Source organism: Caretta caretta, chromosome 13, assembly GCF_965140235.1.
Source record: "Caretta caretta isolate rCarCar2 chromosome 13, rCarCar1.hap1, whole genome shotgun sequence".
Taxonomy (NCBI): domain Eukaryota; kingdom Metazoa; phylum Chordata; order Testudines; family Cheloniidae; genus Caretta; species Caretta caretta.
This window is the reverse complement of record NC_134218.1, coordinates 3,486,037-3,513,870: the sequence shown is the minus strand read 5'-3', so window position 1 is coordinate 3,513,870 and position 27,834 is coordinate 3,486,037. Positions and strand designations below refer to the sequence as shown.

The following is a 27,834-nucleotide window of genomic DNA, read 5'->3' as shown; positions in this document are numbered from 1 at the left end:
CCTATAAACTCTTTAATTAATTTGAAAAAGGGAGCTCCATCATTGTTCCTCACACAGTGGCACATTTTACTACTTGATTCGACTGAAAACAATTATGTATTATTATCTGTAAGCTACAGGTTTTCTGAAATTAGATTTATAACAAAAAATAGCAAACACTTTCAGATCCAAAATAACTACATTTATTGAGATGTAAAGGGAAAATGTCTGAGAAGGTGCACTATGCTTTGGCTCTGACCCCACTAAAGTCCATCAGAAACAAGTGTTTTAGTTCCCAGATCTTAATAACTTCTGAAGTGTCAACATGCTGCCTCCCATTGCCTACCAGACCTCAGGGAGCAAAAGACCAGAATTTTAAATTCAGTTTTAGGTCATAGCAGTGAAGGATTGCTATGCCATGGATCCAGGCTACTCTGTTCTTACAACAGAATGAAATTTAGGCTACTTGGGCTGCCTCCTCTGGAGCACAGCAGTTCAACTTTTCTGTCTCTAGTATTCATTCAAATAAATTAAATGAAAAACTTCTAAAGCCTAAATTGAAACAACTACTTCATTGAAAAGGACTGTGTTCATAAAATGGGATTGGAAGAACTATACCAATACATAATTCTATGGCTTAGAATATGGAAGAATCAGGTTATCAAATTCAAATAACTGGAATAACTGTACCACCTGCATGCTGAGTATGGGTCAGATAATAAGCAAGAACATACAGTTTTACCTCTGAGAAAATGAGGCCAGACAAAATATAAAGAAAAGCTGAGAAACATTTACTTCAAGTCAGGTAGTTGTGTGTCAAAATCAGGAAATTCTTCAGGCAATGTAATGGAATTATAAGCAGCTTCAAAGCTCTCTTCTGGAAGATCAACAAGTCCTAAAAGAAAAGCAAAACATAACAAAATAAGCAGTGATAAGGAGTCATGTTCTCACAAGTGTTTACAAAAACTTATGTTTACAAACACGAAAGCTTATGCCCAAATAAATTTATTAGTCTCTAAGGTGCCACAAGGACTCCTCGTTGTTTTTACAATAAGACTGTTAATCTATCAAGGAGTTCTGTTGCCATCATAAACTAAGTTTACCATTGTTACTAGGACCCAAAAATGGAATTTAATCTTTAATTCATGTACATTTCAGAGGCATACTATTTATTGGCATACATACAAATGTATGGTGCCATTGAAAAATGCTAGAGGTTCTGAAATGCTGTCAGTCTGCTGGAACTACTAACTGGTAGTTGTTTAAAGACCATGGAAAATTTTGGCCACTAACAACCACTAAGGCAAGGTATACACTAGGAAATTAGGTTGACATAACTACATTGCTATGGGGTGTGACAAATCCACACCCCAAGCTACACAGTGAAACCGACCTAATTCCCTCCATAGACAACGCTAAGTCAACAGGAGAATTCTCCCGTTGACATAGCTATCACCTCGCAGGGAGGTGGAGTACCTACACCCATGGGAGAAGCGTCTCCCATTGGCATAGGTAAGGTCTTCACTGAAGCACTGCAGCTGTGTCACTGCAGTGGTTTATGTGACGGGATCCCTGGGGCATATCCTGGGACTGTGGGACTGCTGTGTCCCCTTAACTCTCCAGCCTGGGCTGTCTCTCTCAATGCTTTGCTTGTGACAAGAAGCAAACCCCTCCAGGTGCTGTTATAACTCAACACAACTGCATGTGGAGCCCCATACCCAGCTAGAGTGCATGAATGCTCCCAGAGCCACTCATGAATCACACAGAGAAAGCACCAGCCAAATCCCCCCCAGCTCCCAGCCTTGTAATTCAGGACCATACCATTTTGCACTGCTCAAGACCCATGGGGCCACTCTGTTCTGTTTTATACACATCCCTTAGTCCAGTGGTTTTCAAACTTTTTTTCTGGTGACCCAGTTGAAGAAATTTGTTGATGCCCACGACCCACCGGAGCTGGGGATGAGGGGTTTGGGATGTGGGAGGAGATCAGGGCTAGGGCACTCGGTTGGGGTGCGAGTGTGAGGGCTGCAAGGTTGGGCCGGGAATGAGGGATTCACTTTGTGGGAGGGGGCTCTTGCCGAGTCACGGGGTTGGGATGCAGGAGGGGGTCAGGGCTCTGGTCTGGGGGTGCAGGCTCTGGAGTGGGGCCGGGGATGAGGGGTTTGGGGTGCAGGAAGGAGCTCTGGGCTTCGGGGGGCTCAGGGCTGAGGCAGGTGATTGGGGCGCAGGGTTGAGGCCCGGGCTTATCTCGGGTGGCTCCCGGTCAGCAGCAAATCAGGAGTGGTAAGGCAGGAGGCTTCCTGATGGTCCTGGCACCGTGGACCGCGCTACGCCCTGGCAGCAGCCAGCAGCAGGTCCAGCTCCTAGGCAGAGGTGAGCAAGCGGCTCTGTGCAGCTCTCACCCGCAGGCAGTGCCCCACCAGCTCCCAATGGCTGGGAACAGGCCAATGGGAGTGCAGAGCTGATGCTTGGGGTGGGGGCAGTGCACGGAGCCCCATGGCTCCCCTGCCTAGGAGCCTCACCTGCTACTGGCAGCTTCCGGGCGCAGCACGATGTCAGAACAGGTAGGGACTAGCCTGCCTTAGCCAGGCAGCACCACCAACGAGACTTTTAATGGCCCAGTCAGCGGTGCTCACCAAAGCTGCCATGATCCTTACATTCCGCAATCCCATACTGGGTCATGACCCACAGGTTGAAAACCACTTCCTTAGTCCATGTGCTTGGAGAACATAAGTCCAGGCATGTATGGCGGTCATTGCTGAGTCACCAGGCAAGGCTGGTTGAGCAATTCTCCTGGTGTGGCCTTGTTCAAACAAGTAATTGAATTGTAATTCCCTTGCTGGACAATGGCTGTTGGTTGTTTGATACCCACCCAGGCGTTGGTTAGCAACCTTGTCCTTGACTCTGGGGATCTAATACCTAGACAATTCCCCAACTCACAGCATATTTTAGTGACAACCATAAAACACAGTCTCATTACTTCATATGCACTAATGATATACGTATTTAGATAGAACAATGGCTTTCAGCATATCATAACCTTTCCTTTGATACACCACATGGCATGCTTTATGTGAAATATCACAGTTATATATAAATGATGAATATGTGGGTTACAGGGCACTCCCACTAGGTATATAGTGTCACAGTTTAAGTGTAGACCTGCCCTAGACCATAAAAAGGTTAAATGACTTGACAAAGGTCATATAATTACTTAATGGTACATTTGGGAATAGAGCCAAAGTTCCTCTGTTCATAGCCCTCTGCTCTAAGCATGAAACAATACTACCTCCCCAAAGGAGCCAAAAAGATCAAATTACATTCAAAATAACCATTAATTCTTTTTGTTAAGCACCAGGAAGTCCAACTTGTGTTGAAATCAATAATGTATATCTGACTGGAATATCCCAAATGAAATTTAAAGATAAGAAGCTGTAAAGCAGTGGTCCTCAAAGCCGGTCTGCTGCTTGTTTAGGGAAAGCTCCTGGCGGGCCGGACCGGTTTGTTTACCTGCCGCATCAGCAGGTTCGGCCGATCGTGGCTCCCACTGGCCATGGTTTGCCGCTCCAGGCCAATGGGCGCTGCAGGAAGGGCGGCAGCATGTCCCTTGGCCTGCGCCGCTTCCCGCAGCCCCCATTGGCCTGGAGCGGTGAACCGTGGCCAGTGGGAGCCGCGATCGGCCGAACCTGCTGACGCGGCAGGTAAACAAACCGGTCTGGCGCACCAGGGGCTTTCCCTGAATAAGCGGCAGACGGGCTTTGAGAACCACTGCTGTAAATGACATGGACAGACAAATGCAGAATTCGGTACATACCTGGACGAAAGGCCATCTTCATTTTCACTAAAGCTTCACTGCAGTCTGCCAAAAGGTATTTTGCCTTCCTATGATAGATTCGCACCACTCCCAAAAGCAAGTGTCCTGAGGTGCGCAGAGCAATGTTAACCTTTAATGATTTTTTTAAATGGTTCAAGTATTAATATTCGTGGCAAAATCATTAAGACAAAATGATAGTATAGTTACTATACAAAGCAAAAGGTATACTAGTGAAGTCTTTGAACAATTTCTTTATGTGCTAGCTAAGTATAGAAAAAGAGCTCAATTAAACAATAAAACAACATGGTATGTGTCATTCTGAGATATTCAGGCTAACAGAGTTGGAGATCAAGAGCTATTGTCACTTAAAAGAAGACAATTCCTGGTGGATAGGGTACTGGACTAGGACTCAGAAGACTTTGGTTCTGTTCCTGGCTCTGCCACACTTGCTATGTGACCTCAGGCAACTCACTTCACCTCTGTGTTCTGTCTCCTCCACCCACACTTTATCTGTCTTGTCTATTTAGATTGCAAGCTTTTCAAGACATGGACTAGCCCTTACTATGCATTTGTACAGTGCCTTGAACTGGGGCCACAATCTTGGCTGGAGTTTCTAGGAAGAATTTTTGAACAAATGCACCATGAAACCAAGGTTGCTGGAACAATTTTTATAGTGGAGGTGCTGAGAGCCATTGAACCGAACTGTAAACCCTGTATATAATGGAAACCACTTCAAGCTGGGGGGTGCAGTAGTGCCCCCAGCACCCCTAGTTCTGGCACCTATACATGAAACCAATGATATACCTGAGATACATCAATTATATTTTCACCCTCTGGAAAGACAACTTAAACTCCCGCATAGATTTCCACCATAACGTCAACAACCACCATGTATCCATTAAACTCTTTCTGGAACACTCCCACACTAGCATCAACTTTCTCAACACCATGATCAGCTTCAACAATGGAACCCTATAGACAACTATATACAAGAAAGATACAGGTCACCATACCTACGTTCATAGATCTAGTAAGCATTCCAAACACACCAAGAAATTCGTTATCGACAGCCAGGCACTCAGATACCACAGAATATGCACCAAGGAGAAAGTCCAGGATATACACCTTAACACACTGAAAAACATCTTCACCAAAGAAGGACATTCCACCAGAGAAGCAGACCACATCATGGAATGGGCCACCCAAATATACCTGCTTCAATACAGAAATAAAGCCCTCTCCGACCGCACACCCCTACCTCCGCACACTGGAACTCATATCGGATATCATCGAACAACTACAACTCATACTTGATGGGGATCCCACCCTGAAAGAAATCTTTCCTGAACCCCTTCTTCTGACCTTCAAACAACACCCCACCTCTCCAAGCTCATCATCAGAAAGCAAGCTCTACACAGATCAGGACCCAGCAACTCAATGCGGCACCAGACACAGCCAGAGCAACAGATGCAAAACCTGCAGACATATCTACACTGCTACAATGATCAACACCCCTGCAACTCACCTTTCAAGATTCATGGATCCCACACAAACCTATCACAAAATATGATGTACCTCACCAGTGCACTAAATGCCCAAATAACAACGATGTGGGTGAAACGAGATAATCACTCTGCTCTCAAATTAACTCTCACAGGAAAATGATAAAAGACAACACCACCACATCACCTCTGGGCAAACACTTTTCACTAAGTGATCACTACATATCTGACCTCTCAGTCCTTGTCCTCAAAGGAAACCTGTACAACACCTTCAAAACATGAGCTTGGGAGATTAAAGGCATAACTTTGATAGCCACTAAAAATCATGGGAACAGAGAGACTGAATTTATTGCTTATTACAATAATCTATGCTATTAACCATCCCCCCGCACCAGCTGCCTTCCCCCTCTTCCGTTGCCCCACTTCACCTCGAAGGGTCATAAGAACATAAGAATGACCATACTGGGTCAGACCAAAGGTCCATCCAGCCCAGTATCCTGTCTACCGACAGTGGCCAATGCCAGGTGCCCCAGAGGCAGTGAACTTAACAGGTAATGATCAAGTGATCTCTCTCTTGTCATCCATCTCCACCCTCTGACAAACAGAGGCTAGGGACACCATTCCGTAACCATCCTGGCTAATAGCCATTAATGGACATAACCTCTATGAATTTATCCAGTTCTCTTTTAAACCCTGTTATAGTCCTAGCCTTCACAACCTCCTCAGGCAAGGAGTTCCACAGGTTGACTGTGAGCTGAGTGAAGAAGAACTTCCTTTTATTTGTTTTAAACCTGCTACCCATTAATTTCATTTGGTGGCCCCTAGTTCTTATATTATGGAAACAAGTAAATACATTTTCCTTATTCACTTTCTCCACACCACTCATGATTTTATAGACCTCTATCATATCCCCCCCTTAGACTCCTCTTTTCCAAGCTGAAAAGTCCTAGCCTTTTTAATCTCTCCTCATATGGGACCCGTTCCAAACCCCTAATCATTTTAGTTGCCCTTTTCTGAACCTTTTTTAATGCCAGTTTATCTTTTTTAAGATGAGGGGACCACATCTGTATGCAGTATTCAAGTTGTGGGCGTACCATGGATTTATATAAGGGCAATAAGATATTCTCTGTCTTCTTCTCTATCCCTTTTTTAATAATTCCTAACATCCTGTTTGCTTTTTTGAGTGCCGCTGCACACTGCGTGGACGTCTTCAGAGAACTATCCACAATGACTCCAAGATCTCCAAGGTCCCTTGATATATGTTAAGTATTTATGCTAAACAATCCGTTCCACATTTTATTTAGCTGTGGCACTAAGGAGTACCTTTCCCACACCTGAAGAAGAGCTCTGGGTAAACTGGGCTTGGCTCCCGCACCAACAGAAGTTGGTCCAATAAAAGATATTACCTCACCTACCTTGTCTCTCTGACTTCAAATATGGACCTTTACACTATTTGTTGATGTATTCTTTTTCAAAAAAAAAAAAAAAAGGATCTACCTTTCTCCAACTGGTCTTAAACATCTCAGTCAGTTACATACCTTTGGTGAAATGATCTTTTCAATGGTAGTCTCCAAATTGCATTCAAATATGTGAGTTTTTGTGAGCTTCTTCTCCCAGTGAGCGGCGAGCCATATTTTGGCCAATGGCCCACGCTTGTTCATAAACAAATGCATATAGAACATTTTGCCTATACTTGGTAGCTGAATTCACGTGAACTAGGGAAAAACATAAGAATTAATCTTAAAAACTGGAATGCACAATTTTAATGGGGATTAAAGAAAACTGACTTTAATGTTCATTATAAGATAAAGGGATAAAATACTTCGGATTGGATTTTCAGGCAGTTTAGGTCTGCAAAATGTTTGTGTAATTAATCCTATTGTGTGTAGAAATTGTATGACTACGCATGAAAATGTGTCTGATTAGCTGTTTCTGTGCATAATAGTGGTAACTACACAATTACACATGATTTTTGGGCCCCTAGACTCTCTAAAAATCTAGATCTTTCAGTAAATTATTAGAAGCCATCTGCTGGTTACAGCCACATACACCTCTTATTTTGATAGGGACATAGGTCGGATAATCTGTATAAAGTAAAGTGACAAAATGTAAGCCATGCTGAACATTTCAGTTGTCAGAAATCAAAGAGCGGGTGTTTTTTGAGCGGAATGCTTATTTTAAAAAGTACTTGGCTCAATAGTAGAGAAGAAAAGGGAATAGGAAAAAAGCAGGGGAAATGGAGAAAAAGTAGGAGAATTAAAAGGAAATCGATATAAAAAAGAAAAAAGGGCATGAGGTACACCCAACTACAGAAGACACTCTCTTTTGTAGCACTAGCTTATAAAGGCAAGAAAGGACCGTTTCTAGCTTCTGGGTAGAGGCGGGAATAATGCTACTTACTTTTCTTTGTACTTTTCTTTGAGATCTACAGACAAAACGTGCTATAAAATATGTAAGTATTATTATCTCGTTACCCGTACAGAGTCAAGAAGCAGCCATTGGCTGTCTCCCACCACATAGAGGGTAAAAAGAGGCTGCCATATTCATTACAATCCCTGCTGAAGAAAGGAGCCACTGCCTTCGAAATACCAGTGAGCCACAGTAGATGGCATTCTAGGGCATGGACTTCCCAAAATGCATTTTAATAAAATGTTGCCATGGGTCTTCAGAAAAAGAAGGAGGAGTAACGGGAATACTATAGATCTGCTGAAACAGAAAGTACAAGCAGTTACTTTTCAGATCCTCTTCCAAATACCCTTCCTCTACTTCCTTCTTGTGAATAGCCACCCATTGTTCCTCTCTTTCACCCCAATCTACCTTTTTTTTACTTTGCACATATCGAAAAACTTTGTCAGTATTATTCATTCTGTAAAGTGGCTTTGTAATGTGGTATGACAGAGAGCAGCTAAGGTGTCATAGTCCTTTCCACTCCCCATGGATAAGTGTTGAAGTATTGTTTCATAGCAGGTGGAGGCTCATGAGGGGAGCCAAGTGTGTGTGTGTACTGGATAGTTATGACAGTTGGATGGAGGCTTTATCTTTGCTAATGGGACAATTTTGAGTTAAGAAGCAGCTTTTCATGAAAGAATGGATGAGAGGAAGAATTTAGGGCTGCAAGGGTTTTCATTTGTGGGGGATAAGGTTGGAAATTGGGAAGGTTTCACTACCATGGGGATTCAATTTATAGGAAGATAAGCAGATTCCAGCTAGGGTGTGGAATATTGCAAAAGCAGACTGGAATGGAACAGAAAGTTTCTGGCCTTCCATCCCCTCTTTCCAATCACCACCAACTAGCCGTCCAACCTCTTGCCCTCCTCCTCCGAGTGTGCCACAACCCATGAAACTGTGCACACCAGAGTGTGCAAAGCAACTGGTGCACACCAGAGGGTGCAAACCCATCTCATTAGCACACACACAACTCAATGTGGAAGTTCTTGAACCACCGCAGAAGGGTCTAAATTTGTTGGTGCAGGGAAGAGAATGTTTTCAAAACATGTGCTGCCCACCTAAGCTTTGTTTAGTTTGCCAGAATAGAGAATGAGTGTGAGGGGGGTTTGGGGAGATAAAGAAGTGGGGGTAGCTGGAGAGAGGAAATAAAGTTGGAGAGTGGGAAAATGTGTAGGGGCAAGGGCTAGGAGAGCAGCTATGAACGAGGTATGTGGAGAAAGCAGGTTGTAAGCCATGTACATGCAGTGGAGAATGAAGTGAAAGAAGGGGTATGTGGGGATGAGAGCTGTATTATATGGCATGTAGGGGAAAGGGGTATAGGATGAGGGGGAATCAGGGATACGTGGGGAGGGGCACAGGGAGAAGATGCAGGAGAGATGTGGGGCAGGGAATGATGGATTATGTGCAAGAGGAGGGTGGTAGAGGGAATGAGAGGGGTACATGGGAAGAAGACAGAAGGGGCAGGGGTATGATAGGGCATGGGGGTACAGAGTGAGGGGGAAGATAAGGCATATATAAGAGGAGGGGTGTATGGTATGATAGGTAGAGGCAATATAGGGCATGAGGGCGCATATATGGAGTAGGGATATGATAGGACACACGACATAGACTGTGTGTGTTGGTGTATGGGGTGAGGGCAGGGGTGATATAGGGCATTGGAGTACATGGTGGGATGGTATGTATGGGTGTATGGGGTAAGGTGGTACAAGGCATGGGGAATGCAGGTTAGGGGGGTATGTGGTACTCCTGAGGGCATTCTGTGCCAAAAAATTAAAAATTCTGTGCACAATATTTTAAAATTCTGCAAGTTTCATTTGTCAATAAACAAATGTAGAGGCTCCAGCATGGCAGCGGGGAGCACAGGCCACAGGCTGCACGAAGGTGGGAGATCACCCTGCAGCCTCCCTACACCTGACCTCAGCAGTGAGGCTGCACCAGACCCTGACAAAGCACAAGGCCTGGGCCTGCCCCAGAAACACCCTGGGGTCCTGCCCCTCTGAGCCAGGTGCACTAGGTGTAGGGCAGGTAGGCTCAACAAGGCAGGATCCAAGTGTGAAGGGGCATAGTGTGGGGGGATCCAGGTGTGGGGTGAGAGGGTTCTGTGTGGGACAATATGGGTGCAGGCAGCTCAGTGGGGGGACCTAGGTGTCGGGGGAACTGGATGCACAGAGGTTCATGGTGGGGGGGGGGGCGGGGGGAGTTCCAGGAACAGGGGCAATGGGACTGCAGGGGCTTCCAGGTGAAGGTGCTCAGAGGGGGGGGTCTGGGTGCTGGGGGAGTGGGGCTTGGTGGGGGGGGTCTGGGTGCAGGTACTTGGGGGTCAGTGACATGGATGTGGAGGCTCAGGGTGGTGCAGGGGGTGGTGTAGGTGCATCAGGGTGGGGGTTTGAGTGCAGTGAGCTCATTGGGGCATGGCCTGGGTGCAGGGGTTGGAGTCCAGAAGCTAAGGGGCCAGCTGCAGGGGGGGCTCCAGATGCAGGGGTTGAAGTTGAGTAGGATGGGGTTCAAGTATGGAAAGCTAGTGGGGGTTCTGGATGTACCGGGTTAGGCTTCACAGGGGTGTCTGGGTATGGGAGGTTCGGATGCACGGCGGTTGGGTGGATGAGGGAGCAGCTCCCTGTATAGTGACCCCACCCTCCCCCAGTTGAGGAGCGATGTGGGCAGGAAGCAGGGGAGGCGGCTGACCTTCCTGCAGCTGGGGGAGGTTCTGACACAACCCCAGCAACTCCTTGCAGGTGAAGAGGAAGTCCCATCCTCTACTGCCTCCACCCCAGATGGGACTAGCAGCTGATCCCGGTTCATGTTATGAGCCATTGGCTGGGGTGTCCCCAGCCCCATTGTGATTTACCTCTCTGCCGGCTGCCTGAAACGATGTACCCACACTGCTAGGGAGTGGTACGTGACTGCTCTTGCAGCTTCCCTTTGCTTCCCTGTCAGAAAGTCATTTTTCTGCAGGGAAGCAAAGAAATCTGTGGGGGACATGAATTCTGTGCACATGCAGTGGTGCAGAATTCCCCCAGGAGTAATGTGGGGAGTACAGGTATATGGAGTGAGGGTGGCATAGGGGTGCAGGGGATGCTGGGTGGGGGGGTACGCAGGGATGTATGGGGTGTAGGGCATGGGGTATAAATGGGGGTGGAAGGTAGGTGTGTCAGGGTGGGGTACATGGGATATGAGGTGATGGGGTGGAGGACATGGGGTGTATATGAGGATGCAGGTTGGGGGTAGTGAGGTGAGGGGGTGTGGAGTGCAGAGCAGGGGTGAGGGTGATGGAGGTCCTGGGATACAGGGTGGGATACATAGATGCAGGGTGGGGTACATTGGGTGAGAGGATAGAGGGCATGGGGAGTGTGTGGGGGTGCAAGGTGGGATACATGGGGTGAGGGGGATGAAGGGCACAGGGAGTACATGGGGATGGAGGGATGTGGGGTAAGGGGTACAGGGGTGAGGGGTTGCAGAAGGCACGGGGAGTACATGGGGGTGCAGGATGTGGGGTGAGGAGTACTGGGGTGAGGGGGTGCAGAGGGCATGGGGAGTGTGGGGCTGCAGGGTGGGGGATAGGGGGTGCAGGGGTGAGGGGGTGCAGGGCACAGGGAGTACATGGGGTGCAGGGTGGGGGATGTGGGGTGAGGGGGGTGCAGAGGGCACGGGGAGTGTGGGGGGGCTGCAGGGTGGGGGATGTGGGGTGCAGGGGTGAGGGGGATGCAGGGCACGGGGAGCATGGGGGTGCAGGGGTGAGGGGGGTTCAGGGGGCACGGGGAGCATGGGGGGTGCAGGGTGGGGGATGGGGGGTGCAGAGGGCACAGGGAGTGTGTGGGGGGGTGCAGGGTGGGAGATGGGGGTGCAGGGGTGAGGGGGATGCAGGGCACGGGGAGTGTGGGGGGTGCGGAGTGCAGGGGTGGGGGTGCAGAGGGCACACGGAGTGTGAGGGGTGCGGGGGGTGCAGGGGTGAGGGGGGTGGGGGTGCAGGGGGCACGGGGAGTGTGGGGGGTGCAGGGCATGGGGAGTACATGGGGTGGAGGGATGTGGGGTGAGGGGGGTGCAGAGGGTACGGGGAGTGTGGGTGCAGGGGGTACGGGGAGTGTGGGGGGTGCAGGGCACGGGGAGTACATGGGGTGGAGGGATGTGGGGTGAGGGGGGTGCAGAGGGTACGGGGAGTGTGGGGGGTGCAGGGGTGAGGGGGGTGGGGGTGCAGAGGGTACGGGGAGTGTGGGGGGTGCAGGGCACGGGGAGTACATGGGGTGGAGGGATGTGGGGTGAGGGGGGTGCAGAGGGTACGGGGAGTGTGGGGGGTGCAGGGGTGAGGGGGGTGGGGGTGCAGAGGGTACGGGGAGTGTGGGGGGTGCAGGGCACGGGGAGTACATGGGGGTGGAGGGATGTGGGGTGAGGGGGGTGCAGAGGGCACGGGGAGCACATGGGGGCGCTGCTGGGCAGGGGGGCGCTCGGGCAGTCAGAGGCCTGCGGGGGACACCGTACACTCAGGGCCGCGGCCGCCGCCCCCCCCGAACCCAGGGGGTCGAGTCAGTCGAGCCGCTTCCGGCTCGGCCGCAGCCGCACTTCGCCCCTCAGCTCAACCGCCGCCGCCGGTCCGACTCCCGCGCCCTGCGCACGCGCAACGGTGGCGCGAGGAGCCAACCGCCAGTGGCGCGCGTGGGGGGGGGAGGGCCCGCTGCGAAGACCCCGAGTGGGCGCGTGCGGCGGCGGCGAAGGGGCTCGCGCGCTGAAGCCAGGCTGCAAGAGCCAGTGGGCGCGGGCGTGCCCCCTGGGCAGAGGGGCTGCCGGTGTGGGGAAATACCCCTTTGTTGGTGGTGTGAGCCTTACGGCACGTTATTGTTTAGGTGCCCAGCGGCCTTCGTTGCTGTGTATCTGAGTCTGCCAGAAAAATAAAGAACCAAAAACTGTAAACACCGGGAACTGTGTGTGTGTGTTATGCCATATGTATAATACCCACATGCAGCTGGAGACATGGACAAACGTACGGTTTGTTATACCTGCCCCTGACTCGATGGGTAAACACGAGTAAGCCACTTCTCTTCCTGCCTTCGCTTCCCCAGCCGTACAATCAGCCAGTACCTAACCTCCCTTGTAAAGCCCTTTGAGATCCCGAGGAAAGGGGTGATATTAGTGCAAAGTGCTATTGTTAATTAGTATTCTATTTATTATCAAGAGCTTTTTGTGGGCTCAGGCCCAGATCCTGCAATCGCTGGCACACATGCTTAACTTTAGCCACAGGACGTTAGGAAACTGTTTTTTTGTGGCAATATGTTTGGTTAGGCTGCCTTGGGTTTTGAAACTATCTTTAAAAGAAAAACAAACAGACCACATCACTGACAACATTTAACACAAAAAGAAAAGGAGGACTTGTGGCACCTTAGAGACTAACCAATTTATTTGAGCATAAGCTTTCCTGAGCTACAGCTCTGAAGTGAGTAGCTCAGGAAAGCTTATGCTCAAATAAATTGGTTAGTCTTTAAGGTGCCACAAGACCTCCTGTTCTTTTTGCGAATACAGACTAACACGGCTGTTACTCTGAAACCAACATTTAACACAAACACCCGCTTTTACCCATGGCCCTAGGCTTGGTTCAAAATGAACTAAAAGCAGCCTTCACCTCTAGGAAAATGGACTGAATTTTATTGAAATTCACCTTGCCTATCAGTGAAGAAATGTGTTCGCTAGATTGGCTAATCCAATTTACAGTGGTTGCCCTTTAAAATCCTTCATTACCTGCTCCTATTGAAATTAATGGCAAATCTCCAGTTTACTTTAATGGCAAGAGACAAACGAGTATATTCACCAGTCTGAAATGTGTACTGATCAAGCTACTCTCTACTCTGCTACATGCTTTGTTCAGTGGGATGTCTGAGTGCCTAAGCTAACATTCATAGGACACAATAAACTCACATCAGTTAATAAAAATAGGTGTAGTGGTTTATTAATTACACAGCACCCATCACCATCACACCTAGAAAAAACAATGAGGAGCCCTTGTGACACCTTAGAGACTAACAAATTTATTTGAGCATAAGCTTTTGTGGGCTAAAACCCACTTCATCGGATACATGGAGTGGAAAATACAGTAGGGAGGTATAAATACACAGCATATGAAAAGATGGGAGTTGCCTTACCAAGTGGGGGGGTCAGTGCTAACGAGCCAATTCAATTAAGGTGGAAGTGGGCTGGTCTCAACAGTTGACAAAAAGGGGAGGAAATCACTTTTGTAGTGCTAATGAGGCCAGTGTAATCAAGGTGGCCCCAGGGGTGAAAGTAAGTTAGAGGATTTACCAGTATGCTGGAGTCCTGAGCAGGCCTCAACCAGAAGAGGCAGGACCTTAAATCCCCGGGCCCTTTAAACCTTGATTTAAAGGGCCCCGGCTCTAGCTGCAGTAGTGGTGGCTGGGAGCCCAGGGCCCTTTAAATCACCCCCGAGCTACCAGCTGCAGAGGCGGCTGGGAGCCCTGAGGCTTGGGGGCGATTTAAAGGGCCCAGAGCTCCAGCGGCTCCTACCGCAGCGGAGCCCCGGGCCCTTTAAATCACTGAGGAGCCCTGGGGGCTCCCGGTCGCCATCGCTACCCTGGGGCGCTGGGCTCTGGCAGAGCTTTAAAGGGCTGGGGCTCTGCTGTGGTAGCAGCTGCCAGAGCCCCGAGCCCTTTAAATCCTCGTCTGAGCCCTGCTGCCCGAGCCCTGGGGTAGCGGTGGCCGGGCTCCATCGGGGATTTAAAGGGCCCTGGGGCTCCAGTCGCCGCTACCACCCCGGCCCTTTAAATGCCCACTGGAGCCCCACCGCGCTACCCCAGGGCTTGGGCAGCAGGGCTCCGGCGGGGATTTAAAGGGCTGGGGCAGTAGCGGTGGCTGGAGCTCCAGGGCTCTTTACATCCCTGCCAGAGCCCCCCCACCCCTACCCCAGGGCTTGGGCAGCAGGACTCCGGCGGGGATTTAAAGGGCTTGGGGCTCCAGCCGCCACTACCGCCCCAGCCCTTTAAATCCCCTCCGGAGCCCCGCCGCTGCTACCCCGGGGTTTCGGCAGCAGGGCTCAGGAGGGAATTTAAAGGGCCCCGGGAGGGTAGTGGTGGCTGGAGCTCCGGGGCCCTTTAAATCCCTGCCAGAGCCCCAACGCCAAGTCCCAGGTTCGATCCCGCCCACAGACAACCGGGGTCTGTTGGTGTTACACTAGGAACTCATGAAGCAGGTGCTCAAGGGCAGAGGGGCATTGCTGGGAGATATCTATGTAATAAATGCCATCATGTGCCAGCAATGCCCCTCTGTCCTTGAGCACCTGCTTCATGAGTTCCTAGTGTAACACCAACAGACCCCGGTTGTCTGTGGGCGGGATCGAACCTGGGACTTCTGGAGCTAAATGCATGAGCCTCTACTACGTGAGCTAAAAGCCACATGGCCCTTAGCTAAGGCTGTAGAGCAGACTCCTTAATCTCTCTCTAAGTGGTCTTGATGCCCACAAGATGGGACAGAACACCACACCCAGGAGGTGTGTAGGTTACATTAGCAGTCTGCATCAGCTGAAGTATCTGAGCTGCTTCATTTACTCCGGTTAGCTATGCACATGTGCAAGAGTGAGCTGGGTTCCATTCTGCCTCCTCTATTCTCAACAGAAATGCCGGCGACGTTCCAGTTGCGCCTTCTTAGACTATGAGGCGGAAATCTGGACACAGCTGGATTTTCACATCCCTGGCTTAATATGCAACCGTGGCAGTGAGAAAAAACTACTTTGATTTGTGAACCGAGCGCATTTTAAATGAGACTAAATATAGAACCCCACAGTGTCATTTTACAATCACATTTCCAAAATTACATTTTAAAGAGTAACTTACATGACCTGGACACCAGGAGGCCCTGCCCCTATCTGGTGATCTGACAGCTGCACTAACAGACACTTCTTCAGTGAACGACACTAAGTGCAGCTCATCATGAGACTGACAGACAAGTCACACATGCTGGTTTTGCATGTTCTAGAGAATTAACACAATGGTACGTTCCAGTTCATACTCCTGCAGGGAAGAAGGTTCTCACTGCTTTTCTGCAATTCTGTTGCTGTGATTCTCCCCGCATATATGAAATTACCCAAAACATTTGCACGGGTGCTAGCTCAAAGTGCATCTGAATTACTGTGGCTTTGCCCAGTAAGAAACTTTCTTCCCTTTCCTCTTTCTTCATTCAAGAACGCAGCAGAAGCAGGAACATGAGTGAGATGGGATCATGGCTGAGGGCAGAAAGCCCCGCAAACTAGGGGCTCTTTTGAAAGTCACCCCGTTTTTCATTTCTTATGCTGAGTAATTTTTAACTCCTTCCTGCTACTATATTCTAAGGCAGGGGTTCTCAAACTGGGGGTCGGGACCCTCAGGGTGAGGTTATTACAACATATGTTAACCCCTTATCTGCTCCACCTTGTATTTAGCTGTGATTCTCTGAGTACTATCCCAGCCCTGAAGAAGAGCTCTGTAAGTTCAAAAGCTTCTCTCTCACCAACAGAAGTTGGTCCCATAAAAGATATTACCTTGCCCACCCTGTCTTTCTTATGTTGATGATGTAATTTAGTTTCTTGCAAACATTTCAAAAGATAGGGTTTTTTTCCTTTTTCCTTTCAGCCCAAGTACTTTGAATGGTCTGATTTAAACCCAGTGAGCCTGGTTTTCTCATTTACATCAACTTTACACCAGTGTGAGAAGAGAACCTAGTGCACTTCTGGGAACCTCCTGTAGAACGTACCAAGAAACAGAAGACAATTTGTAGAAGGGAAACATGGGCTGGAAGAACTAATGTAGGGAATTCAATATAGCTTGGTGAGGAGACTCAGAGGTGCTGTGTCAATCAGCAAACATCTAACTGGCCGGAACACTGAGCAGTGGATCGGGCCGGGTGCTACGGGAAATCATAAATAAAAGTCATGGCATGGAATTTCAGAAAACCTCTGGCCATACTAGAAATCACAGATAGCAAAAGTTAGACCCCCGCCTCTGTTGTATGTGGAGAATCCTTCGTTTCTGAACTGCAGTGGTGGTGATATATGCAGCTGTGTGTGTGTAACTGGCCAGGTGTGAGCTGATAATACGCAGAATGGCACATGGCCCCCCCTGCCTCCCACAAATGGTTTCAAGGGGTAGCTGGTCAACCCCATTGATAAATATTCCAGCACAAAGAGGAAAGCAAAGAGAGTTCTCACAGCTTGGTCAGGCCTACTTTGCTTTACATTAAAGCCAAGCACAGGGGACAGCCTCCTGGGCTTCAAAGCCTCAGCCTGACACATCAGCTGCTGCTGCCTCTCCGCGCCAGGGACAGTTCTTCACCCTGTTGCTTTCCCCATCTCCCCAGTGGCCTGGTGCTAGCGGAAGATAATTAGACATCAATTATCATCAGTTACATTTTCACATGTTTCCCATGCAAATCCCTGGCACATCTAGTGGGTTCTGGCCCATCCCCCGAGCAGCTTTTGGAGTCAGAAATCGATCCTTTGCCTTCTGGTTCGCATATGTGCTGGTGCTAGGCCCCCTCTAGGTGAAGTACTTACCTTACAGCACCTGCAGCGTGGCAGATCAAACGCTGCATTTCTTTATGGGGGATGACTGATTCCCGGCATGGGTACTTGTCCTTCCTTCCGCATGGGTTTCACTGGGAGAGGGATAAGCTGCTCATCATACCCACATTAGCCATGAGTGATTGCCCTGCAGTAGGTGTCATTGAAGTGAGTGGGAACCTCTCGTGACAGCTACAGAGAATCCAAAGAAAGAGGAAGAAAATGGAGCAGGGTGGAATGTTTTTTATTATTATTATCAGGACACAGCCCCATTAACACAGTCACTGCAGGTGTCTCTACAGCCTCCTCCTTTAGTAGCTGGCTCTTCTACCTCCTTTCTCCTGTTGGCAATAGAAGGCTGGTTGCAATTGCACTCTCCTGGTACTGGGCTATTCCCCAGGTGGAGCTATGGCATTGTGTAGCACAGGCTAACCCTGTTTAACAAAGCTCACTTCACCTGACCAGACTTTGTTGGCTCTGGAGAATTCATCCCCTCCTTTAAAGAAAACCACCCAAAGTGTCCCAATCACCACATCTCACATAGGGAAGGGTGCCTCACTACAAATTATTCTTAAAGTGCCTTGAATACAATAGGGAAAAAACAAACAAACCCAATCATGGTGGCCTTTTTGGAAGATGCTTTTGCCAGACACATGTTATCTGTCTCAATATGGAGGTAACTGGATGACATTTAATAGCCTGGGATCTACAGGAGGTCAGACTAATGACCTAATGGACTTTTGGGGCCTTCAGCTCTGAATATATGTATCAGACCAGAAGTCACTCTCTGGAGAGTTCCTGCGGGCACAGGAGTGCATGGGAAATCAAGAGACTTCCAGAGTAGTTCTAAATAAGTTCTATTCTGTTCTTTTCTTTTTTTAAAGGACAGTGCTGATTAAGTCTTAAAAGAAATGAGTTAATTGAACGTATGGTGCAATAACTTTGAACATTTCCTGCCTTGCTCATGGATTCAGCTGGGATCTGCGTTTCCTGTGTCCCCCTCCTATATCAGATGGAACTCCTTGCTGTCAAGGATCAGTAAAATGCCAACTCCTACTGATGCACACCCAGCACCAGTCGCAGTTACGGAGATACTGGAGTGAAGGCAGGTATCTTGGAAAGCTCTTCTGCAAACACATTATACGCCTGCACACACAGACACACACACATATTCGGATTTAGCAGATAGTTATTTCTATTAATAAGACTGTGTCCTCTCTGAGCAGTGGGTACATTTTCATGAATTAAAAGCACAAATCACAACCATTGTAGCATCATGCTGCCACACCTTTCAGTCTCTGGGAGCCTTCCTTTCCCTACCACGATAACAGAAATAATAGCTGTCATGGAAGCACTAATCCATAGATGTCAAAGGGCCAGATTCTGATACTACTATTAATTATCTGCGTTAGTGTGACACCTACGAGACCCGTCATGGAGCAGGACCCAGTTGCGCTAGGTGCTGTACAGACACAGAGCAAAGAGAAGGTCCCTGCCCCAGGAGCTCACAATCTAAGTATAAGATAAGAGACAACAGATGGATACAGACCAACAGGAAAGTGCAGGGAAACAATGAGACAGTATTGGTCAGTACAATAGGCAGAGATCCCAGCACACTAGCTGATGTGCTCTTAGCTATGTCCATACAGCAGCTGAGAGGGTGCTTCCCAGTGCGGGTGGACAGATATGGGCTAGCTCCGCTTGAGCTAGTGTGCTAAATAGAGCAGTGTAGCCATGGAGGCATGGGCAGCAGCTTGGGCTAGCCAGCCCGACTACAAGCTTGTGTGACCCCTGCGTACATTCGTGGATAGCCCAAGCAGCTGCCTATGTTGCCACAGCCACATTGCTATTTTTAGCATGATAGCTCAAACAGAGCTAGTGTGTGTCTGTCTACCCACCCCGGAGATCACCCTCACCAGCCTGTGTAGACATACCTTTAACTCTGGTTTAGTGGAACCTTATTCCATGAGGAGTCCTGTTGACTAATGGGAGTACGGTGATTCCGAATGGCAATAAGGATGTCAGAATCTGGGCCTCAGGTACCAGACCAAATCACTTCACAGGCTTCCTTGAATTTGGAAGTTCTCATGAGGATTTGCCCCAAGCCAGGGGCAGTGTGTTGGGAAGTGAAAAGGAAGGTTCATGAAACACGCACGCCTGGGGCAGTCTTTTATTGTGCATGTCGAGATGTTTCCCGGAAGGGGCGTTTGGGTAGAAAACATTCCCTGGTGTCCACTGAAGGAGGCCTGTTGGCCGGGACCATCGTGATCAGGTAGGCTGAAGACACCAATACTGACGTGGCAGTAACACTGATCCATGGCGAGCGTTTCAGACTCTTGGTTCAGTTCATGGAGAGAATCTCTGGGTGGCAGTGACCAGCTCAGCCCTAAAAGGAGCAGTCACAATTTATGCCTCAGGATGACCATTACAAAAAAAGAGAGAGATGATTGTTTATTTCCAGATGAATTTAACATTGACGTGACCATCAGTTCCGTTCCCCAAATAGCTTGAGCTGCCTTATGGGATGGAGTTCCTCCTGCTTGTCTCTCCTTTCAGGGATGGAGCTGAGGCTCCCGTGGGAACTGGAGCACCCATGTCTTCTGAACTGGACCGAGCTCTGGCGCGGATCGTCTCCCTGATCGTCTCTGAACTCTCCCAGTAAGCGCATTCCACTTTCAGCTCCTGCATGCTGGTGTGCAGCTGTAACAGCTTCTCCAGCAGCTGCTGATCCTGGAGCTGCATCTCTGACTGGAGCAGGGCATAAAAATATATATATATAGCAACGATGCTGAGTCTTTAGCACTGAATCAGTCTTTGGTTTATGAGACTCTTATTCCATCCATCCAGAGAAGGGGAGAAACAAACATAATGGGCACAGTCCAGCCACTGCTGTGAACTGCCTGATCTAAACGTGATGGAACCAGAACTGGAAACCCTCAGCCTTTCATCCCCTCCCTCCTTGCCACAGTCTTCCAGCACTTACTAGTGTTTCTGAGGGCAGGAGGGGACTTTCTGAAGGGGGAGTGAACATGGGGAAAGAGGCTGAAGCCCAAGGGAGATAGGGTTGCTGAGTCACGGGTGTCTGAGTTGGAAAGGTGGGTAGACGAGGCTGAAAGAATGAAGTGATCTTTGCGACAAAAGGACAGGCTGGAAGGATCAGAAGTGTGAAAATGCGGGGTAGGTCACCGCATCTTAGGCCTTGTCTACACAAAGTAGCAGCGCTCTAACTACCCTGGTGAGGTTAAAGCGATACAGCTCCTCGAATGTGGACTCAGTTATATTGGTTTAGAGGTGCCTTGTACTGGTCTAGCCATTCCTGTGGGAAGGGGGATAAGCTATACACATAAGGCACCTTTATACTGATATAGTTGTGTCCACACTAGGAGTTATACTGATACAGCTATTTCAGCAGAAAAGAGACTAGTTAAGCCGGTATAAATCCTGGCCATACATACAGCCATAGGCTGCAACATCAGCTGCATCAGATTGCAGAGCGTGAGTAACCAAACATGAGACTGGAACAGTAGAGCGTGTCACAGAAGAGGGAACATACGGGATAACTCAGTGGGATCAGAGAAGTAATGTGCTAGTTCCTTAAAACGGGCCAAATCTTCCTTGTCTTATTCATGCAAGTAGTACCAGTCGAGATAGTTAAGTCCAAAGGTGACTGTGAAGCGTTACAGAGGAGCTCACAAAACTGGGTGACTGGGCAACAAAATGGCAGATGAAATGCAACATTGATAAGTGCGAAGTAATGCACACCGGAAAACAATCCCAACTACACATGTATAATGATGGGTTCTAAATGAGCGGTTACCATTCAAGAAAGTGATATTGGAGTCATTGTGGATAGTTCTCTGCAAACTTCAGCTCAATGCACAGCAGCGATCAAAAAGGCTAACAGAATGTTAGGAGCTATTAGGAAAGGGATAGAAAACGAGACACAAAATATCATAATGCCACTATATAAATCTGTGGTACATCCACACCTGGAATACTGTGTCCAGTTCTGGTCGCCCTATTTCAGAAAGGATCTAGTGGAACAGGAAAAGGTTCAAAGAAGGTCAACAAAGATGATCCAGGGATGGAATGGCTTCCATACAAGGAGAGACTAAAAAGATTAGAGCTGTTCAACTTTGAAAAGAGATGATTAAGGGGGGGAGGGGATTATTGTAGAGGTCTATAAGATCTTGAATGGGATGGAAAAAAGTGTTATTTACCCTTTCCCACAATACAAAAACCAGGGGTCACCCTATGAAATTAATAGGCAGCAGGTTTTATATGAACAAGAGGAAGTACTTTTTCCACCCAATATACAGTTAACCTCTGGAACTCATTGCAATGGGAAGTTGTGATGGCCAAAAGTATAAATGGCTTAAAAAAAACAAACAAATTTAATATGTCCCTCAAGGCTATTAGCCAAGATAGTCAGGGATGCAACCCCATGCTTGGGATGACCCTAAACTTCTGACTGCCAGAAAGCAGGAGGACAAGATGGGGTGGATCTGTCCAAGACTGCCCTGTTCTGTACACTTCTCCTGAAGCTCTAGTACTGCCCACTGGTGGAGACAGGATACTGGGCTAGAGGGACCACTGAGCGGACCCCGTATGGCAGCTTTTGCGTTCTTATGTAGTCAGTGACACCACTTGCATGAGAAAGTTGAGGAAAAATTGGCCCATTCATTACAGTGAATGATTTCACAATCATAAGGGGTAAGGGCCGATGTAGCTGAGGCTGTCTTGTGCTGTCTGGGAACTCCCAACAGATCAGGGCACCTTACATCAGCTTCCCAATATAGAAAGGTCCTATAACAGTGACCCTCTCACTGTAGTCCTTGGAACACCAGTCGTCTATTGATTTTTTCTGGCTGTCCCACAGAATGAAACAATTTGAGAAGCAAGCAGTGGAAGGTTTGGGGTTAGGAGGTGATGTGATGGCTGGGGGGTTGGCACAGCAAGTGGGCCCATGGGGAAATCTCTCTCCCTCACCCAGTGGTCAGCACAACAGTAAAGTTGAAGTAAACCTGTCTGTAGAGCAGATAAAGCTGGGCTTCCCTATCAACCGAGCTGTGTAGCCTGAATGGGTGTTGCCTTGCACCCGCACTTGGCTGGAGGTCAGAACTTCGTAGATTGGAAGGAATTCAGGCACCCCAGACTTCAAAGAAAGGATGAAGAGAACCTGAGCCCAATCCAAAGTCCATGAAGTCAGTGGGAGTCTTTTCAATTATTTCAGTGGACTTTGGGTCAGGACCTTGATGAGTGAAGCTGCACAGCGACAGAGACTGTTCACCACTGTGCTCCCCTGAACCCCTAGGGAGGGATAAAACTGAATTGGCCTGGGCAGACCCTACACTACAGAAATGGAGGTGCAGGATCAGGGTCTAGCTGAATGCAACGAGTGATGGACATAAAAACAGAGCAATCCTTGAAACTCTGCCCTACAGTGACCCTGTGATTTTTATTGAGCCTGGCACCGCTGCCCACACTCAGAGCTGGGTTCGTGGGTTAAACTCAGGCCGTTAAAGAGGCCTGAGCTCACAGACAAGTCACTTTGAGCTCTGCTGAATAACGTGAAAGCAGTCCTCACCTTACCCCCATGCTGTTCTGTCACTGTGGGGTCCGCAATTCTAAATGACTATCATCATCTTGGCTGTGTTTCCCGGTCTCTCAGGAAAGGGCCCATGGTAGAATATCATGGAAACATGGGGTGCACTCCCCTGGAAATGCCCCTCTCCTTGTATGGGATCTCATCTGTGAATGGAAGATGGGGCCATTAAACCTTGAATGGGCATTAGAAAAATGCCCCTTTGTGGTTTTAAATGAAAGCTTGGATTCTAATGAATACGGTGCAGTTTATTACTGTATTATGTAGCACCTAGAGAATCCAACTGAAATCAGAGCCCCGCTATGCGAGGGGCTGTGCAAACATATAACAAGAGAAAGTCCCTGCCCCAAAGACTTTACAATCTAAACAGATAAGGCAGACAAGGTAAGGATTATAATATCCCCATTTTCCAGGTGGGAAAACTGAGGCACAGAGGGAGTACATGTCTCACCCAGGATCACATGATGAGTCTGTTGAAGAGCCAGGAATTGAACCCAGGTCACCAGTGCCTTAAGTTTAGTTGCCGTCTATGTGACAGTCCTAATTCTGCAACTCTGGTCATGTTTCCGTGATTGCCAAAGATTAGTGATTTTGAGTATGTGCAAGTGTTTAATTGTGAATAGGGGTGTGACAGCGTGTGGACATGAGCAATGAGACACCATGATTAGGGTGTGTGTGTGTGTGTGTGTGTACATGTGTGCATATTGCCATCTATTGTTTGTATTTAGAGATTCTATCTAAGCGCATGTCCAGGTGCATAACCGTGAGGCAGTGGAGTGATAGAAAGTGCCTCAGTAGATGCAGTTCTTTGCCTCAGTATAAAGCTGCCCTGGAGCTTTCAGCTGGCTCCAGATATCTTCAGCTGTTTTTCTTGTCATCAAGACCCGACCTTTGAGTCACCTTGAGCTGCATTCAGCTGCTGGTGTTCAGTCTGCTGTGGAAAGCTATGAATACTAAAGAGGCAGGAATGAAACTTTACCTCCCCAGCAGAGCTGGGAGCAAATGCCAGCTCTGCCCTGGGCCAGGATGGAGTTCAGCATTCACACACACACACACACACACACACACACACACACACACACACACACACTTCCCCTTTTCCTCCAGTGAAATAACAATGCATTGGAGGAACCTAAATAAACAGAACCAGCTTCACAGCCCTGCTCATGCATCTCTCTCGTGCCCCTTTTCCATTTCTTCCCTCCCAACTTTCCTCCTTCTCCTCTCATTTATGGGCCATTTATCTGCTTCCAATCTCTCTCTCTCTTCTCCTTCACTGACATCCGGGCTCTCCCCCACTTTCATACTGTGCCGCCACTTTCTGATTGGCCAATCCTTTCTTTGACCCCTCTTCTAATTCCTCTTCTCCGCATGTCCACCAGTGGTGTATCTCCCCTTCCCTCCGACCCGATTTCCAGTTATTTTCCCAGCCCCCACCCCCATCTCTCTCCCACATCCACTGCCCCAAGCTCACTCAGATTTTTCTCCATCTAACCCATCTCTCTTTTCTTTTGGCATCCCCGTTTGAGCGTGGCTCTCTCCTGCTGCTCCTCCTCCTGATTTGTAGGCTTTAATTTTGGCCTTCTCCTATCTATCCATCCACCCCATCCTCGTTGCCATGGTATTGGAGCTCCTGAAGTCTATATTCCAGGGTTTTAATTCTTGTAGATCATTTGGCTTTGTGGTCAGCCCACCCGCGTAGCAGGATTTGCCAGGCAAAGCGTCTTCTACCATCCTCAGCTTATGTATTTTGGGGGGAAGAGGACCCTGCTCATCCCAGTTCCCTTTAACTGCCACCCACCCCAGCAAGGAGCACTTTAGGTTTAAGGTGGCTGGGATTGCTTCCCTGTGCACGCTGACCCAAACCCATCGGAATCTGGGTGGTATTCTGGATTAGGCAGCCAAAGGTGGTGACACAAGAAGGCCTTTGCTAGGATCACCCCCACGGGCTTGGCGTGATCTCCCCCACGCGTATGCTATTGCCAGACTAGCCCATGACGTAACACTCAAAGGTCTTCCCAGTGCTAGGAGCTTTAGGGGCCAGGATATAAAACTGATCACATGGTAAATTCACAAGCTCCCTTTCCACCTCACCGGCTGCTCCAGTCCCCTAGCTTCATTCCACTCCTGACCTGCAGAGCATTGGCTAGCCAATGCTGACCCAGATGTGGTGAAAGGGACGCAGCATGCACATGCGGTCTGCGTAGCACAGAGCAAAGGGGGAGGCTGGGGTCAGGCAAAGAGACTGTCTCAAGAGACATCAAGGAGGAGGGAAACAGCCCTTCCCAGGGGGGACAGGAGGAATCCTGGGGGCGAGAGGGGTAGCCCTCCTTCCCAGCAGGAGACCGAGGCTACAGGGACACAGTGGCTGCTGTGGAGATAGCTCCTCCCAGCGCAGGGTGTGGGAGGAGGTTTAACTGAGGCAGGTGAGGAGTCAGGAGGTGGACTGGGACAGACAGCAAGGAGCACTGTACAGTGTCTAATGGGGGAAGGTCAGCAGGTAAGGCAGCCTCTGAGCATGAGGCAGGGAGGACGCCAGGGATTAGTCATTCTGGGAACAGGTTCTAATCACGGATGCTGCCATGGCCTTGGACAAGTCCCGTAGGGCCTGAGCCTGCTGAAGTTAGTAGTTTTGCCACTTACTTCATCTGGAGCAGGGGAGAACACGACCTCTCGGCCTGTTTCCCCTCAGTCCCTTTGAAATAAAACCCTCCTAACTCACAGCGGTGCAAGGGGATTCGGCACCTAGGGTGTGCAAAATGCACTGAATGTGAAAGTGCCATATAAATGCTAATTGTGATTAGAGAGGGAGACTCGTCCCTGTGATGTGCAGACTATTTGCGTATATGTGTTTGTCAGTGCGCCTCTGTGTCTGTCTGTGTGTGCCCACGTGTGGGTTTGCTGCTGTGAATGTGTATTGATGCTGGCAAATGCGTGTTTCTCTGAACGTTTCTGCAGGTATGTTTGTGGGCATGAGGGTATGTGTGTGAATGAATGTTCATGCTTGCATGTTTATTTCAAAGGTGTGTGCACAAACACTGACCCAGAAGAGCCTCTCTCTGTGGGGGTGTGGGCTTGCATGTGTGTTTACATTTGGGTATGTTTATGGAGGAGCTCTGTGTGTGTTTCAGTGTATTGGTTTGCATGTCCCCCTGCGCTCGCAGTCTTGGCTGTGTGCGTGCTTGCATGTTTGCATCTCTCTCTTACTGCACAGAGGGAAGGGAGGGCTCCAGGGAGGGCTATAAAATTGAAGATGTCTTACCAATTCTCTCCTCAGCCAGGCCAGCCTGTGCTCTAGATGCAGTTTCTGCTCCTCCTCCAGCTGCATTCTGGCAGCACAAAGCCACCAGGCAATCTGCCACCCTGCTGGCTGGGCACACTCACTGGCCTCCTAAGGACTCTGGGACATCTTCTCTCTGCTACCACCTCGTCCTTGAGCCAAGCGGAGTCTGCTGCACAAGCTCCGCAGCTTCCACTGTGCAGCAGCACCCAGCAGTGAGCAGAATAAAAGCAACTGGTGACTCAACTTTGAAAATGTGTTTTTTTTTACTGCGGCACTCCAAGCAAAGCAGGGAGGCAGCAGTGAGTCTTGCAAAACAACACCTGACCTCAAGTGCTTTGGCAGAGAACGCAGGAGAGGGCTCCTTGCCTCTGTCAAAAGAGAAAACAACTGAAGCTAAGCAAGAAAGCCAACAGCCTCGCTCTCTCTCACTGCAGATGCCCACCAGACGGGAAAAAGGAGCACACTGCAGCTGGGAGAGGAGTGCAGGAAAATAAGAAGGGAGCTTGTTAGTCTGGTGGCAATGTTTCAAGTGCAATAGCTCAGGTTAACAAATGCAGAGAGTGGAGAGCAGAACAAACATCAGATGGATTTAGAAAAAAGAACAGGAGGACTTGTGGCACCTCAGAGAGGAACAAATGTATAGAGCATAAGCTTCATCGGATGCATAGAATGGAACATATAGTAAGAAGATCTATATATACATACAGAGAAGGTGGAAGTTGCCATACAAACTGTGAGAGGCTAATTAGTTAAGATGAGCTATTATCATCAGGAGAAGAAAACTTTTGTGGTGACAATCAAGATGGCCCATTTAGACAGTAGACAAGAAGGTGTGAGGATACTTAACTAGGGGAATAGATTCAATATGTGTAATGACCCAGCCACTCCCAGTCTCTATCTGGATTTAGTGCCTGTCCTAATTGCATAAAGCAGAGCTAAGAGAGGAAGCTAACTCTCTCAGAGATGTCAGCGGAGCATGCAGGCAGCGCCACGTGGATTGGCCACCAGAAGGTGAGAGAAAAGTCCTGTTGGGCCATCAGGTTCCGTTCTCCACAAGTCCAAGAGAGGGATGGCAACAGGCAGGAAGCTGATACCAGCATAAACAGGCCTGGTTCATCGCTGCACTACTCCATTTTTATTGCAGTGCAACTCAGCTGACGTCGTATGGGCTACACCAGCATACAGCTGGAGAGGCACACTGGTGAATCAGGCTCCAAGTGTAGACAGTGTCTACGTTCACACACATCTCAGGTACTTAGGTGGATCCCATCCCTGCAGTGTTTTAGCATCTCACAACACCCCCGTGGGGCACGGCAGGGCTGCTATCCACATTTTACAGATGGGAAACTGAGGCACAGAGAGGCTAAGTGACTTCCCACGGTCTCAAAGGAAGGCTGTGGCAGAACAAGGAACGGAGCCTGGGTCTCCCAAGTCCAGGGTAGCACTCTAACCACTGAACCATCCTTCCCGGCTGTGCGTACACACAGGTGCCTTTATGCTGGGTGCCTAAAATGAAGATTTACAGTTCTGACCCACATCAGAGGACCTGGGATTGACTGGGGTGCACAGACACAGGGAGCCGTCAGCTGGGGACAAGACAGTTGAGAGCATCGTTTCTGCCTACAGCTCAAGGGCTCGAGGTGGGATTGTATTTGGGGAAGTGGAGCTCAGAGA

The 27,834-nt window shown here is 48.8% G+C and overlaps 1 protein-coding gene and 1 long non-coding RNA gene across 2 annotated transcripts in view; both read right to left on the bottom strand.

Moving 5' to 3' along the window:
- The window catches only part of RAD21L1 (RAD21 cohesin complex component like 1), a 34,134-nt gene extending 27,157 nt beyond the window's left edge, over positions 1–6,977 (bottom strand). The window contains exons 1-3 of the mRNA XM_048820111.2: positions 6,834–6,977; positions 3,794–3,923; positions 775–874 (exon numbers count right to left, since the gene is read on the bottom strand). Coding sequence (XP_048676068.1) covers positions 775–874; positions 3,794–3,923; positions 6,834–6,977 — 374 coding nt within the window. The remainder of the gene's footprint in view (positions 1–774; positions 875–3,793; positions 3,924–6,833) is intronic.
- A 12,955-nt stretch (positions 6,978–19,932) lies between these two features.
- Positions 19,933–26,398, bottom strand: LOC125622522 (uncharacterized). The gene is made up of 3 exons (XR_007352738.2): positions 26,140–26,398; positions 22,860–23,023; positions 19,933–20,020 (listed from the first exon to the last, which is right to left on the bottom strand). It is a non-coding gene; the product is annotated as an uncharacterized LOC125622522 (long non-coding RNA).
- Positions 26,399–27,834: the final 1,436 nt, after the last annotated feature.